The sequence below is a fragment of the Psammomys obesus genome, unplaced genomic scaffold, assembly GCF_907164565.1.
Source record: "Psammomys obesus unplaced genomic scaffold, mPsaObe1.curated_primary_1811, whole genome shotgun sequence".
NCBI lineage: Eukaryota > Metazoa > Chordata > Mammalia > Rodentia > Muridae > Psammomys > Psammomys obesus.
Window position 1 is genome coordinate 2,204,999 of NW_026596088.1, and position 16,949 is coordinate 2,221,947.

Genomic DNA, 16,949 nt, shown 5'->3' on the forward strand with positions numbered 1-16,949 from the left:
AAAATTTAAACTAATAAACAAAATATAGGGATTGGGTTGGGTGTGGCTCAGCGGTAAAGCAGTTGCTTAGCATGCATAATGCCCTAGGTTCTGGCTCTAGTACGGAAAATAAATGCAGATATATCCAGCAACTGAGCCCCTAGCACTTACTAAGTATCACACATGGAGGCCTTCCAATGAAAGAGAGAGACTATAAAAGATGGTGGACGCACACTTCTCACCCTCTGCAGCATTTATGGCCCAGGAACTGCTGCAGTATCTGAGCTGGCAGGTGGCCTGGGCAGCGTTGGGTTCCCCCACGTTGAAACCCTAATGCCCAGGTCCCGAGGGGTGACTGCTTGCAATCAGGGCCTTTAAGAGGTGATTATTTCAAATGAGGCCGCTGGGGAGGGCTACCTTCTCATCTGCCCAGGGGCCTTATAAAAGGAGGAAATCTGGAGCCACAGGGATTAACGCCAGGGACACACAGCAGGAAAAGACTGAGTGTGTAAACCCAGTGAGGAAGGCGATGCTGGCAAGGCAAGGAGCGGCACCTGAGAAGAAATCAGCCAGGCAATGCCTTGACCTTGGACTTGCCATCTTTGTAGTTATGAGAAAGATCAGTCTGCTGCTTAAGCTGCCAGCGTATGCGCCGAGTGTAGTATGACAGCATGTACCAAAGTCCCCTGCCTTGGCCAGTCACTTGACATTCCCAGCCTGGCAGGGAAAGTAGGATGCAACCATCTATGTGAAGGTCCCAGTCTAGAGGTTAAGCAAGACCCCAACACACACACACACACACACACACACACACACACACACACACACGCCCATGTGTGCTCAGGTCGAAATGGGCTCAATTCCTGGCTCCCCTTCACTGATTTTAAAACCTCCCTCCTTCCTGGTGAGGCTGTCTAGTCTAGGAGCATGCGTGAATGCCATCGACAAACAGCAACTCTGTGCTATGGCTTCCTAGAGGCCCTCAGGGCCCAACTGCAGCACTGGTCACCACGGATCAGCCACTCATGAAATGGTGCATTTCCCTGTATGCACGTGCCCTCTGTTAATTAGCATCGGAATCTGCAACGGTTCTGTGAGCAGGGAGCCGAGTAAATGAACAGCAACTGTTCCCCACTTATTTTTTTAATTAATGGCCAGTGAGACGTGTGAGTACTCCCAGCATGGGTTTGGACAAGCTGATTGCCACACTTTGAAGAGAATGGGAATGGAGATGCGGGGGTGGCGGTGTGAGGACAGGTCAGCCTGGAGCTCCTGGCAGGAACACAGTGCCAGCTTGGAGTAGCTGAACTGGAAGAACCCGTAGCTTCCTTGTCCAGGTCCCTGGCTGCCCTGGACCTGAGTCCCAGGCTTCCAGGACCGAACTGTTTGACTCTGGAGTTGCCAGGCTCCTGAGCCTAAGCTTGGGGAAGCATTCTGGGGCCAAGTGAGTTTGTTTACTGGTGCGAGGGAGGGAAGAAGCTGGATGGGAAGAAAACTGCCTGCAAAGGGCTGGGGACCTCCTATCCAAGGCGATCTGAAACACACAATTCCGGAATGGAGATTTTAAATGCAGAGGCCAGAGTTTGAACTGAGAAGTGTCAGGATGCCAGGACACAGACCAAGGGAGTACTGGCTAGGAAGTCACTGGTCCCTGGCGCTCACTGACCCCCTCACTGAGACCACCTGGCTTCCTCTAGCTTAGCCACCTATCACATATCCTTCCTTGGTCACGAGGTTATGGTACAGTGGACTGGCCCTTTCCTAAGCAATCAGTGTATGCTGTCCCTTGGGCCACCAGGAAGAAGGGGCTTGTTGACCAAGCCCAGCCTGGTACAGGCATGCTCTTCTCACAGACTGTGTAGGAAGCTTCTGCAGCTATTATGAGCCCCAGGAAAGAGCAGAGGCGGGGCCAGCCCTGAGATGGCGCCCCGGGGTACAAATGACTCTGTGAAGGCCAAGTGAAAAGACTTAGCTGGCTACAGGATGCCGTGCCCGCCAGGCCACCCTCAGTGTTTTTAATGCCCAGTGCCTGTAATTTGCTGCTCTTTGCTGTGTAAGTCATGTATAATTCACCACACATGGTGAATCTTCTCAGCTTGAGAGGCAGCTGTTCCATGCTGGGGGTGAGGGTGGGGCAGGAGCTTCGATTTTTCTCAAAGACGAACTCTGAAACCAGTATTTCCGGGTGCCTCCTAACCCATGCCAGGCACTGGGCGGCACGTCCTCACCATCCTGTGCTGCTCATGGAGCTCGGATGACTGGCTCGGGCTATCCTGCTCAGCCACTAACGCCACTGCACTGGAAGGTCACTAGCATATCTACAGCTACCTTTATATAAAGTTATTTACTCTGTGTGTGCGTGTGTTTGTCACATGTGTGTGCTCAGATGGAGGTCAGAGGATGGTTCAACTTTCTGGAGTAAGGTCTCTCCTTCTATTACGTGGGTTCTGGCATCAAACTTGGGTCACCAGGCATGGCAACAGCACCTTCACAGCCCTCTCTCCAGCTCTGCTGTTCATGTTTTGTCTATTTTCTCCTTCTTCTATTTGTTTGTTATATAGTCTAGGTTGGCCTCTAACTCAAAATACTCCTGCCTCAGCCTACCAAGGGCAGACAGAGATTTGTCACCACACCACCAAGACTATGGGCAACACTGGATATTGCCCTGTGGGCTTACAGGTTAATTATGTTTTTCTTTCTCCAGGACCTTTTTCTGGCCTCTATTTTTCTGGCCTTCTTTTGCCTCTATTGCCCTGTCATGTATATGACTCGGCAGAAGGACGTTGAGATGACCATCATCAGTCATCCCCACCAACCAGAACTGAATGCTCCAAGGGCCCCTTCCCTTGGATTTCAAGGTGACATTGCTATACCTGACCATCCCCGCAGTGAAGGCTCTCACCTCTGGGTCTGGTACTGGCTTCTCTGTTGGTACAGCCACTTGGCCGAGATGGGTAGTGTCACTTTCCATGCTCTGCAAGACTCCCAGAAGCTTACGCTCTTGTCTGAAATGGGATTTTGTTTCAGCAAAGAGGCAGTAACAAAGAACACACAAAAGAGACCAGTCTAACGAAAGGGAAAACAGGGCCTGTCATGCCCACTGTGAGAAGCTTGTCTACACCCTGATCAAGGCCATACCTGATGTCCTCTCCCTGTGTAAGCAGCTGCTCAGTTAGTAGTGAGATCAGAGCCCAGGTAAAGAAGTCAGCTGACCTCTTCAGCTGACTGAGAGAGAGCTAGGAGTCAGCCTTCCTAAGCTTACCACAGCCTGTTTTGTATGACCTGGCAGCTAAGAGCAGCTTTTTTGTGTTTTAAGTATTGTTAAAACTAACAATAAATAACAGAACCCCCAGCTGCCAAGGCTGCAGGACTTTCCAGCAGGCCTTTCACAGAAAGGGCCAACCTCCGGCTTAGGCACCCACCCTTTCCCCTTGCTATAGATGGTTTGCACCCCCACATGTGCAGAGCCCTAAAGCACAGAGGATTCCAGTGATGAGGAGAGCAGCCTTTGGCTAGCACTGCCTGCTGCAGAGCTGTCAGATGCAAACCAGCCCTGCGGCTGGAAACCGAGAGCGCTCTGATTTATGGCTGCGGTGAAGTGGAGCAGTTTCCATCTGGGGTCTGCAAACATGCAGGAATGGAAGGCTGTGCCTTGAGCCAGCCGGTCTTTTGATACACTATGAAGAGGGGCTCCCTAGAGGATGGACTGAGGGTACATAGCTTGGCTAGCACACCCCACTCTGTGCAACAGAGTTGTGAGACCCTTGCCCACTTCCTGGCCTGACGCTGCCTCAGATCAGGGCACTTAGTAAACAACATTCAGGCATTACTGAAGTCCCCTCCTGCTCCTCAGCCAGGCACTTCGTACAGCCTGCAACATGCATAATAGCCCTGGGAGTGTGCCTATGTGCCAAGACGTGTGTGGCACTGGAGGCTATAGCTGCTGTGTTTTCTGGGGATCAATTTCCCCTGAAGATCAGAAGGGAGTCTCTTTTGCTATTAACACTTGATAACCCCAGGGCCTATGTGACATGCTAAGGGATAGAATGCTTTACTGAACACACTCTGACAGAGAAGAGTCTCAGAGGCTGATGCTTTGAGCCACCCTTTTGATAAGTCAGTTTGGGGACCCGGCTCTCTTCCAAGCTATGTGGGGTGCTCCAGTGAAAACCTGAGGCAGGTCAAGCCACTTGCTTGAAAGAAAGCATATTAGTGTTATTATGCTCTGGGGCTAGAGGGGGTGAGGGGAGGGTGGGACTCTTAAGTTGCTAGTCAAATCGCTCTGGACTAACATGGTGGGCAGCTGGACTTCACCGTCACTGGACAGGATGGGAACAGCTGAGACACTGAGTGAGGCATACCTCGGGCTTCTGTTCCAGTAGACAGGCTTAGCCCACAAGGCCTCTGACCCCATAAAATGGTTTCGCCCACTGAGGAATTTCTGCTATAATGACATTACTGGAAGGTGGTGAAAAGTGGGAGGCAGGGGGGAATGTCCTCCGGATTGCTATGTGGCCTGGCTCCTTCATGTAACTGTTTCTGCTTCGTGGCTGTTATGACAGGAGCTTTTCCCCTGTCACAACCTCCCCACCCCATGGATGGACACTTCCGAAACTGTGCGCCCACTGAACTCTTTGTAGTCCAAGCTAAGAAAAATGACTAACGCAACAAGAACAGCCATAGTTAATGAGACCCTTGCGGTTGTGCTGCTATGGGTCTTCTGGATTGGGTTCTGCATCTGCCTTGGAGCTTACCTGCTTCCCACAGGGCTCCTTCTGTCCATGGTTTGGCTGATGGCTCTGGCTCCCCCTGCTGCCCTGCACAGCTCAGGACTGGTGGTCACTGGCGTGACAGCAAGCAGCTGAGGGTAGGAAAGCTGATTAGACAGGCATCCCAGGGAACCCTGCAGCCTGCCTCCTCACACAACGATGGTCAAAGGCATGGGCTTTCCAGGTACCTGCTCCCACCAGGTAGATACGAATGCATACATGTGACAGCGCTAGCTTGGGGAGGGTCAGCTTATGATCTCTCATGTATTCTCAGATCATTATGACGGGGAGGTTCTGGGGAATAGTCCTATGAGCTACTGAACACTCCTGTCGCCTCACCACTCACCATTTCAACTAACCTGGGTTCAGTTTCCTCCTAAGAGACCAGACCCCACAGACTCATGAGTGACTCTCTCATGTTTCCTCCTTTCTCCCCTATCATCTAAATCGGAATGGAATCTGATATCTGTCTGCAGGTGACTGTCATAGTTGGAAGCTTGTGGGGTCAGGGGTCAGGCTACTCAGGAACCCTGGATCACAGGGCAGTCAGAAATACTGACTGGCTACTGCCTAGGATGACTGTAATCTAGAAGGACAAAGGCAATTAAGAAAAAAAGAAACTCATTTGGGGACTCTGTGGTTTTGCTCCCCTTTTGCATGTCATCCATCCCATCACACTGGGCTTCCTTCTGGTCCTTAATGTAACTAGCTCCTGGCTACCTCCAGCTGTTCCCAGTTCACCTTCCAGGTAGTGACCCAAGACACCTGTCAGAGCAAGCATGGCCCCCTCCCAGGCACCCTGTCCCAGGATGTTTATTGGCTCCACTAACTGGACCTATATGCTCCTTGCAGCCATGGGTATATATGTTTGGGCCATCTCTGAATTCAGAACACGGGGAGCACCTGAGTGCCATAAAGACATTTGTGGTGCTTTATTAATTCACATCCTTTATGAGATGTGCCCGACTGGCTTGGACAGATAGATAGAATGTATTTATTCTCAAAATTAAGATCCACTTATCTTAGTTTTATCTCACTGGGAAATAGAAATGGAAGGAAGAAGCAAGTCAGCAGGCCTGGCTAGACTCCAGCTTCAATTTGCAAATTTGGCCAAGCCACTCAAGCTCCAACTTCCACAGCTATGAAATGGGTAGAAGGCCAGTGCTCAGGCTGCAGAGAGGAGCTCCTGGGACTATGGAAGGGAAATGGCTGGAGGCCATCAGGGCAGTGTGTTTACAGAGTGTGGGTCTACAGAGTATGTCCAGCTTGGCTGGGCACAGCTCACACTGACCTCGGGGCTGTCCTCCTTGGCCTTCAGCAGACTGGGCCATGATTTTGCTGGTGGTTCCTCAGCATCCTGCAAAGTCAGCATCAGATGACATAAGATGGGATGAAGCCATTGCTGTTCATTCCTCCCACACAAGGAGGCAGACAGACTGGGCAAAAGGTATCCTCTGGGAAGACACACTCTCAACAACCAGAGAGCACAGGGCAGCCATGGACAAAATGTGGGCTGACAGCCAGGCTGATCTTGCATGTGACCCCAGTTGGCCACATCTATAATCCAAGCAGAGGATCTCGCCTACTGTGGGGTCACCATGAGCCTCAAGTGGGACAGGCTAAGGGTCTCAGCAGCAGAGCCAGAGACTATGCAACATGTTGAGGCGTATGTAAGGCCTCAGCTTCCCAAGGCCTCTGCTCTACCCCACCTCTGACCTTCCAGTTTGTTACGGGAGGTCTGGGCCATCATCATGAGGAATGAGGGAAGTAGACTAGAGGAACAGCAGGGACCCTGTGGCTCACATTCTCGGACCAGCTTCAAGAGAGCCACAGCCTACTGTCCGTTCACCCACACACTGGCCTGAAATTTTGTAGTATAGGCCTAAGCTTTCAGTGAGAACTTTGGAATTTTGGTTTCTTAAAACAAAACAAAACAAAACAAAACAACCCCCAGAAATATTATAATATGATTTTGTTGTGATCCCAGGTGTGGGACTATTGGGACTTCTTTGCAGCAACTGACTATAATTTGCCTGGTGCTCTAGCAGAGGTGTGGTTTTGCCATGCAGACAGTGTCTGTGACTGTGTGACTTTTGGAATTCTGGGGACTTTTCAGAGAGTATATAAATGCTTAGAGCCCCAGGGATGGGTTGTCTGTCGGTGGGTTGCTAGTTGTTTATTGTTCATCGCAGTTTGTTAAGTAGTTGTGCTCAAAGAAGAAACAAGAAGAAAACAGATTTCCTGACAGCAAAGCTCACACTTGTTCCAAGGAACTCAAGACTCCAATCAGCAGGAAGTGGTCTAATGATAATGTTGTGCCCCCTCTGACTCCTGACTCTCTTCGGGGATCTCTTTCCTTTCCTTTCTATCCTTTTTTTCTCTATTCTCTAGTGTCAGAGGGTTGAAAAGGAGAAAGGAAAGAAAAAAATCTAGAAGAGTGGAAGAAAGAAGAACCCACAAGACAGCTATATAAGCTATCCCAAGTTTGCTGGGAAATGACCAGTGAGTCACAAGCTAGTGATAAGTGGTCAGAAATAACCCAGAAGTTGCAAGATGGTGGCTGATGTGGAGAACAGCTGAAATGTGGGGTCTGGTCAGAGCCAGCTGCTGCTCAAACCTTTCCTAGCCTTGCGTGTGTCCCGTTCCTCCTTAGCCCCCTCCCCACAGGTGCTCCACCTGCTGTGGACTGGCGGGTGGCTCGGGCTCGTGGCTGAGGAGCACCTGTTGCAGAGCTGCATTCTCCACCTGGATGGCTTTCAGCACAGCCGAGGCATCTTCCTCTCGGTCCTCGGCTGCACATGCTTTGCGGGTTGCCGACAAGGGTCTGTCTCTCCGGCTGCCAGGCCCTGTGGAAAGAAAATAGAGATGTTCTTTAGCTTGTGTTCTCAGAAAACAGTTCTAAATTAATTAGAGCGTATTGAGGGACACTCTGTAAAAGAACTGACCAGCCCCTTTAAAAATGTCAAGGTCTTGAGGGATGAAGGAAACCTGGAGAACTGCTCCAGATTAAAAGTACCCAGGCAGGCACAGTAAGTAGCTGCAGTGGGTACCTCAGGACTGGAGCCAGTAAAACACACACACACACACACACACACACACACACACACACACACACACACCCCTACCTGAACACTTGAGTTCAGATCCCAACAATGTAAAAAGATGTGTATGGTCATTTACAAGCCATACCCCAATTCTAGGAGTGGAGACAGGAGGATTCTATAGGCTTGCTGGCCTGCCAGTAGAGGTGAGATGGTGAGTTCCAGGTTCAGTGAGAGATCCTGCTAAGTAAGGTGGAGATGCCACTGAAGAAGACACCCAATGTCAACCTCTGCTGCCACACGCACCTGCATGGGCACGCACACATGCATGTACACTCAGAAAAAGGGGGGTGGGCAGTTACTGTGGCAAGGAAAGAAAAATGAACATAGCCTGTGGCTTAGATGACAGTTTTATGCTAATGCTAAGTACTCCAAAATTCACGATGGACTGTGGTATTACACAGCCGACATGTTTGTTCTTGGAAAATCTATGCTGCAAAGTTGAGTACAAGGGAGAATGTTCTCTGCAGCATATTACCAATAGTTTAAGGAACAAACAGACACAAAGTCATTCCTCGGTCCTCCCTCACATAAAAGGTAACCCCCCCCACACACACACACCCTCCACACACTCTAAGTCACCTCTAGATAACAAAGGTTGTGCTAATCACTGTTCTGGTGACTGGAAAGAGGGACAGGAAGCAGCCCCTCATGGACCTCAGGGCAGCCATGTCCATGTGACCTGGTATAAGCTAAGGAAAGCACCCTTCTACTTGCCTGCCCTTTGCAAACACTGGCAGATGCTGATGAGCTTCTTGCCTTGGCCCTCAGCTCTCCTGCCTTGCTCTCATCAGAACAGTGTGCCTGAGCAAGAGTGAGGGTGGCACTGAATGCTCATGGCTGGAAAAACTCATATTGGTAAAATGTCTACACTAAGCAAAGCAATCTTCAGATTCAACATCATTTCCACCACCAAAACAAAACAAACAACAATTACAAAAACCAACCAAACAAAAAATAATTCGTGCTCATTTGGTTAAGTGTTTGTCCTGTAAGCACAAGGACCCAAGTGTCATTCCCAGAATCCAGGTGAAAACATGAGCAAGGTGGTACCAGACTGTAAACCCAGACCCGGGGGTGGAGACCTGGGGATGCCTGTGGCTTGCCTGCCTGACAGCCCTACTGAGTGAGTTGCAGGTCCCTGCGAGACCCTGACTTGAACACAGGGCATAAGGAATCACAGGACAACCAGGGTCTCCTGGCTTCCACAGCATGCACAGACGTGTGCAACATGCACACACACAGAATCATGCACATATACACACACATATAGAAATAGGTAAGATGCTGATGAAGAACTGAACTTGGGACTCGAGAGATGGCTCAGGGGTTAAGAGTGACTGGTGCTCCTCCAGAGAACCTGAGCTCAGTTCCCAGCCCCCACACTAGGCACCTCACAACCACCTGTAGTTCAAGCTCCAAGAAATCTTGACACCCTCTTCTGGCCTCCACGAACACATGAATACATGCACAGACAGAGACAAACACATGTAAATAAAATTAAATATTTTTTAAATGGGACATAAACTAGCTGTGGTGGTACACAGCTTAGGCTGAGATGGGGGGTTACTTGAGCCTAGGTGCCAAACTGTTCTGGCGCCTGGTCTCAAACAAGTAAGCAACAATCACCACTACAGCAAAACCTGTGGCAGAAGACCCGAATAAACATAAACGCTTCTCAAAACAATAGATAGGGCTGGAGAAATGGCTTAGGGGGTGAAGCCACCACATCAGGTGGCTCACAATCACCTGTAACTTTAGCTGTGGCCAGAGCCACTGTGGGGACCTGAACTCATGTACACATACCTACACAGAATTAAAAGTAACAAAAGACAAACCTTTAAAAATTAAAAAAAAAAACAACAACCTAACATTCAAAATCTACTTTAAAAAGGAATGGTTAAATGGTTAACAAGTATATGACAAATGCTCAACCACGCTAAACAAGCAAGAAGCAAGTGCAGATCAAAAGCACTGTGTGTTACAGACCTCAGTTAGGATGGTGTGTGTGTTTGTGTGTGTGTTCCAATTACCTGGATATCCATGTTAATTGCAGTACAACTGGAAAAAGTTAAGTCAACTGCCGTGCTTCTGACAAAGAAATCTTTTTGATGTGGCACATGTGTACATGGAGTCTTATTCTGAAAAGAGACCGGGCTCCTCACTTACAGGACAGAGATGGAAGGGGAAGAGGCCATGTTAAGTGGTGTAAGCCGAGCGCAGCAAGAAATACCACATGTTCTTGTTCACACTAAACTACACAGCAACACAGAAGGGAGCGGAGAGGTTGCTAGAGGCTGGTAGAGGACAAGAGAGCACACAGAGAAGCTACAAAGAGGCCGGGTAATGAGGATGAGGTACGGAAAGATATGAGACTGTCTCTAATGTTTCACAGCACACTAGGGGGATTCAGTCCACGGCAGTTAACCAGACACCTCCACAGAGCTTGGGGAGAGCTTGAAGCTTCCCACCACAGAAATGGTGATGTCCAAGGAGATGAAATGCTTACTACCCCAGGCTGACCCTCATGCATTATACCCTAGACCAGCTATTCACCGTACAATTACTTCAGGGCGAGTACAGTGACAACTGCTCTGCCCGACTGGGGCTGGGGCTGGGGCTGCACTGAGACGCACTAGGATGTCTGAGGGCATTTCCAGAGGTCACACCATAATGCAGCAACACGTTCCAGCACATTTTATTTTATAGTTTTAATTTTGCTTAGTTACATATTGGTGGAATGATTGACGGGGGGAAGCATGTGTGCAAATGTGTGTGGGTGCGCTCCACAGATCAGAGCACAGTTTGGTTCTCCTCCTACCCTATGAGTCCTGGGGCCTGAATTCAGGTGGTCAAGCTTGGCACTTCCCTTTACCTCGGGGCCATCCTGCCAGCCCTAGATGAAAAATCTGAATGGAGAAGTGCCACTATGGAAGGTGAAGAAGTAGGTCACCAGGGAGAGCCTTTGAAAAGTGCACCTCGTCTTTGACCCCTGCTTTGATTTGTTTGTTTGCTGTGACAAGGTTTCACTAGAGAACCCAAGTGGGCCGAGCCCTTACCCCATTCTTCAGCCTCCCAGATGATTGCATGTATATGCCCCTGTGCCTGGTTCCTAGTCACCAACAGGTCAGCTGCTCTTTCCACTCTGCCCTTTCTGCCATGATGTTCTCCCTTTAAAAGGGGGCCATGTAACGAAGCCAAGAGACCAGCTACCGGAACCTTTGAAGGTATGGGGGAAAAAAGCCTCCCTGCTTCTCAGCTGTGTCTTTCAGGTGTTTGTCATGGAATGGGAAGTCTGGATAACACAACTAGGTACTAGCTTGACAGAGTTGATAGCTCTTCTGGAGTCTATGCCAAGGCGGAGAGTGCCCCTCAGACACCAGAGTCAGAGTGACTGCATGTGCCTGGGCACTGAGGCAGGCATGGGGCAGTGAACCTGCCTGACATGGTCACGTGCTTCTCAGTGCCAGGCTGAACTTCCCACGTAGGACTGTGCTCCTCATGGAGATAAACGCTTTGCTTCCCCCCACCCTTTTCATTAAAAAAAGAAAGAACAAGCAAAAGCTGGCAACTGGCAATTCTATGGAATCCTTAATGTTACAGGAATCCAGGTGGGTAAAGGGTAGTGATGCCTACACTTGGTGCAAAAGGGCTTGTGTGTCTAAAATAGCCTTGAGGCATAAAACAAGGCAAGAAGCTGAAGGCAGTGGTGTTGGGCTTCTCTGGGATGGAGATCCTAACTATGAACTCTCTCTGCTTCCTGACTGAGGCAGGAATGGGCTCCCAGCCTGGGGAGAGGTACAGTGGCAGGCCCCCAACCCACTGTGGCTTCCCCAGCAGGGGGAGACACTGCTCTGGGCGCAAGGCGATGGTGGTAGGTGGCACAGCTCTCCACAGCCTTCACTGACCTTACAGTCATAGAGCTGGGGCAGACGTGGAGTGCACGCAGAGGAAAGGACGACATGATGGCAGTGGGCATACCCATCACTCAGGATGCACAGTCAGGGAGGAGAACCTCGTGGGGAGACTGGCGGCAGCAGACCCACGAACACCAACACAAAGAGGCCATTGCGGACCAAGGGGTAGTAGGTGCTACAGTCCTAAGGAAGGCAGAGCTTGGCATGCTGAGGAATGATTGGGGTTGGGGGGGGCTGATGAGCAGCAAGGTTAAAAACGGTTGGTAGAAGGCTGGAGCGCTTGCAGCTGGGTTTTTTGAGGGGCCACAAGGCTAACAGGCTCCAAGGGCCTTAGCTACTCTTGGTTTACTGCTGCACCTCTGCATCTGGCATTGTAGCTTCTGTCAAGTGAATGGGTGGGGAAATCAGTCTCAAACCCTGTAGATCTCGGTGTTTGTGAAAGGCATACCATCTCTAACTAGGAGAGTACAGCTGAAATGCCCATGCCTGCTGCAGACCCTCCAGATGGTCTTGTACATAAGCAGCTAGAACCATGTGCAGAGCTCAACAAGCATCAGGTAACGTCCGGTTGGCAGGAGGACAAGCAGACTCTGAAACTCACAGTCCTTAACCACAGTCCCCTCACCCCTGCCTGTAACACTCAAAAATCAGTGCCAAAAATGCTGGTGACCCATCTATACACATGGGCCTCTTAGAGCTCTGGGGCTGAGCTGGAACAGTGGCCTAGAGAAAGCTAAGACGTCTACAACATGGTCTCCAGGACAAGGGGCACAAGGCAACCTCCTAGCACAGTGCTTGACTCTTCTGTGAAAGGGACCAGTTTTGTCTGCATGACAGCTTTGACACATCCTTCCACAGTGCTATCAAGCATGGGTGCTGTTTGTGCCTTAGCATAGACAGACTATGCTAAGAAGCTGGGTTTAAATTGCTACCATTCTCTAGGAGGAGGCTGGCTCTGTGGCTCTACCAGCAGTGCTGTGCTGCTGCTGATCCTTTTCTAGAATACGGAGTCCCCCAAGTTACTCTGCTGATGGCCGCTGCCTTTCTGTGTGCTTCCTCCCACTGCAACCACCTTTTAACTCTTTTTGATGCCCTCATCTCTCACTTGCACCAACACTGGCCTGAATGCCACATGATGGTGAATTTATTCTCATCTTGGATCCAGGGAATAGTGGATTTATTCACTCTGTAAATCTGAGCCACTAGCAAAAGCCAAATTGCACATTTTAATTTATCCCAAACTGCTCTTTTTGGATGGAGAACCATCCCTCTTCCAGTAACTCCACTCCCTTTGCTTCTCTGCTGCTTGGTTTTCTTCTCTTACCTAAAAACAAACGGTGTGTCATTCAGGAGATTGGCCATGAATTCAACATCACAAAGAACCTACAACAAGGTGACCTACCTCTCTACCAGCTGTGCCTCAACAGGCTTTCACTCAGAACCACAGCAAAACTGCCTGTGGGCAGTTCTGAGGGTCACCCAGGCACCCACTGAAGTGGCAAAGATGAAATGTCAGACCAGCAAATATCCACTGTGGTGATCACAGGCCAGCAGTCCACAGTGAAGCCTGTGTGGTTCGATGCTTTTAGTCAGCTCTCTCGCTGCCATGACCTGACGGATACCTTAAGGAAACAAGAGGAGGAAAGACTCCAGCACTCCAGCCTGGGCCCCTGGGCCACCTCTAGCCACCAGTGAAATGCCTGCCTGCTTGTGTGGAGAAGTGGTTCCCACAGTGAGTTTCCTTACCAGCAACCAGAGAGGCACCTGGGAACTCTTGAAAACAAATGCTTAGGCATTTATATCCACGGAGTCTGATAGAACAAGTCAGGAGCTCAACCATTCTGAGGCAAGTTCAAGTCTGAGATCCATTTGGTCTGAGGAAAACAACTAAGTCAGAAGAAATAGCTTTCTGATAACACATGAGTGCCTGGACCTCCGAGGCCTTAGACCTCACCCACAGACATGGACGTTTTATGTCTGTGGTGAGCCACTGATTCATTTCCTTTGTTACTTAACACTGTTTGATTTTTTTTTCTTTCTTTTTGAGACAGAGTCTCATGTAGCCCAGGCTAGTCGTGAACTCGCTATGTAGCTTGGTCTGACCTTGAACACTTGATCCTCTTGCCTCCACTTCTCAGGTACTGAGATTGCAGGTGTGCACCAGCATACCCAGCCAGTTTGACTTTTTATCACTTGCTACTAATGAGGACTGACTGGAATGTTATGAGACTCTGGACTTTGACATACGGCGCTTATGCTGCAGGTGTATGGACAGGAACACTAACTACAGGGCTGTCAGCATCCTCTAACTCAACTCACGCTGAGGGTGTTACTGTATTTCTGCAGCTGGTGGCTTATCTGGGAAAGGTGTCTCTGATGTATCACTTCTCTAGATCACCCTGACAACAGGGACAGCAAACTTTCTCCATCAAAGACAAATGTTCACTCACCTTCCAGAAGACAAGAGGTCTCTGGGAGGAGATTCCATTATTTTTAGAAAGCCTATGGCTAGACTCTGGAGCAACACAGGCCAGGAGTGAGAATCAAGGACCATGACAGTGAGTGAGGAAAATGGCGCTACATGTTATGTGCATGTTTAATTGACATAAGGTCAGTGGTATGACCTTGGCCAAAGAAAAGGGAGTAAGAAGAGAAACAGTGTTTTAGAGAGGAAATGAGTTACCCTTTTAGAATGGCAGACTAGTTAAGTTAACAAGCAATCTTTTACTGGAACACAGCTAGAAAACCTGGTTTGAATATTACAGAAGTTAGTCTGTAAAAAGGAATCTGTTTGAAGACATGGGGAAAGAAGGGACTGTGAAATAGTACAGGCCAGGAGCAGACAGGCAGAAGGTGAACACAACCGCTGGGAGGACTCCTCCCTAAGGTACGTACCCATGATGCTGAGAGGAGCTGCCACAAGGGGAAAGCTGAGAAAGGCTTGTAATGGACTCAAGGAGGTGACAGTCTGAATGTGAAAGTGACCTGGAAACAGCTAGGAGTCAGGGGTGTGGAAAGGTTCACAGTGTAGATGCCTCAGAATTAATACTGACTGTACAAAACAATAACAACAGAAATAATAATAATGATGTCTAATGGGATTAAAAACCTGCAGGGAGTTAAAATGAATAGTGATAGCCTTTTATAGGGGAGGGGTACACATTTTAGAGCTGAAGGTCTTTCCACTGAACTAAAATCAGTAAATGTGCTAATTTAAAGTAGATGCTAGTAAGTCAAGAATGCACACTGCAATCTCTAGTAATGAGTAAAAGAATAAAAGAATGTATAACTAACAAGCTAATAGGGAGGGGAAAGAGGAATAATACAAGACAATTGGTTCAAAAGAAGGCAAGAAAGGGAAGAGATGTGAAACAGCCAAAACAAATAAAAAAATAGATAATAAGATTGCAGGTTTAAACTCAAATATATCAGCAATTACATTAAATGTAAATGGACTAAGTGCTCCCATTAAAACACACAGATTGTTGGAGGATAAAAATAAAAGGCAATTGCATTCTGCTTACAAAAACCAAACCTTAATATAGAGATGTAGGAAGTTTGAAAAGAAAAGAATGAAAGCAAGATACAGGCCATAAACACTGGCCAAAGGAACTGACAGAAAAAAAAAAAAAAAAAAAAAAAAAGACACAAGTGATGAGACGTAACCATAACAATGAAAGGCTCATTTGCAAGAAAGACTGTGAGAGTCTTTTTATACACCTAGACCATAACCAACCTCCATGTGCAAGTTAACATTCATGAGCAGCCCCCCTCGGAATCTGTGGGGGAATGGGGTGCTGGCTCCAATGCTCTCTCAGATTGTCTTTGGCTCCTTGTGCCCTTAGTGGTGTGAACATTCCAGCTCCCTCTGCTTGAGATACACCTTCTCTGTAACCTATACCCATAACAAAGCCAAGCATTTTATCTGGGGTCAGCCAAGAGACCATCATTTCCCCATCCTGGGAGAAGAGAGAGACCCCTTTAGGTGGACTGAGAGGTGCTGTATCCTTGTGACATTGTCTGCAAAGCCATCTATGGCTGGCCAGGTCATCAGTCTACTGGCTTTTGAAGACAGCTTTGGCCACTGTGATCCAATTGTAGCTAGAACATTGTGGTAACAAGGCCAGCTCTCCATTTTCACCTCAGTTACCAAACTTGATACATTTGGCTGGTAGAAGAGTCAGGTTTACAGAATAGCCTATCTGTTCAAAGTGAGTACTCCATCTCAAGCTGCATCTAAGAAACAATCCCCAGGAACTGTGGGTAATAGGATTTCCTGTAGATGACTTGGTGATGTGTAGATTCCTATTCATTTGTGTGTTTCTTTGCCATGGAGCCGGGAATGTGTCCACATCAGACATTCATCACCCACCCCTGGGCTCCTTCTCACCCCTGGGCTCATTTCTCGCTCTTGTTTCCCCTTTCCCTCATCTCCTGAATCTGTTAGACCATGGCTAAACTTGGAAGAGAGAATATTTTGAATTAGTTAATTAGGCTCTGTCAAAGTGATGTTGCTTCGCTCAGTCTTGACTCATCTTCTAAGAAGGTGTTGATGGGTTAGTGATGTGATTCTGTGGCACTACAAGCGCAAGGCTCTGGTTTAGTCACTAACAACACACATACACTTGCACACACATATGCATGCACGCTACGATCTACTGAATCCTAGCCCCCGTGTATGCGGATGTGTCTTCATTTGGAAAAGCGGTCTCTGCAAGTGATAAGGCAAAGATCTGTCCACAGGGTGAATACAATGTGGCTGATGCCTACGGAACTGCTAAGTTTGGACACAGAGATACATATATGGGAAAAGGCCATGAGCATGGGTCACTCTGCCACAAGCCACAGAGCTACAAAAGATGGGAGAGAGCCTGGAGCAACCTTCCCTGTATCTGTAGAGCCTGTGCCTGCCAATGCCTTGATTTGTCTACGCAACTGTGCGAGGTGCTTTGTGCAGAAATCCCTGGAAACAAATTCAGTGTGCACGATGACTTTAGTTCAAATGCTATTTCTCTTTAAAAAGTGTTAAATATGAATAGGAATAGATATCGGTCAGGGCTGCAGTGTGGACCATGGTAAAGTGTGAGGTCTTGGGTTCTCTGATGCTTAGTTTTAACTGTCAACCTGACAGTCCTCCTCAATGAGGGACTGTCAGGCTGGGCATGTCTGTGAGAGATTATCTT

General features: G+C 48.6%; 1 protein-coding gene across 5 annotated transcripts in view; it reads right to left on the reverse strand.

Annotated features, from left to right (window-relative positions):
- The window catches only part of Katnip (katanin interacting protein), a 168,825-nt gene that overhangs the window by 55,569 nt on the left and 96,307 nt on the right, over positions 1-16,949 (reverse strand). For all 5 annotated transcript variants that reach the window (XM_055627421.1, XM_055627423.1, XM_055627424.1 and 2 more), the window contains 4 exons: positions 7,425-7,594; positions 6,040-6,105; positions 4,734-4,840; positions 2,882-2,984 (listed from right to left, as the gene is read on the reverse strand). In XM_055627421.1, coding sequence (XP_055483396.1) covers positions 2,882-2,984; positions 4,734-4,840; positions 6,040-6,105; positions 7,425-7,594 — 446 coding nt within the window. The remainder of the gene's footprint in view (positions 1-2,881; positions 2,985-4,733; positions 4,841-6,039; positions 6,106-7,424; positions 7,595-16,949) is intronic.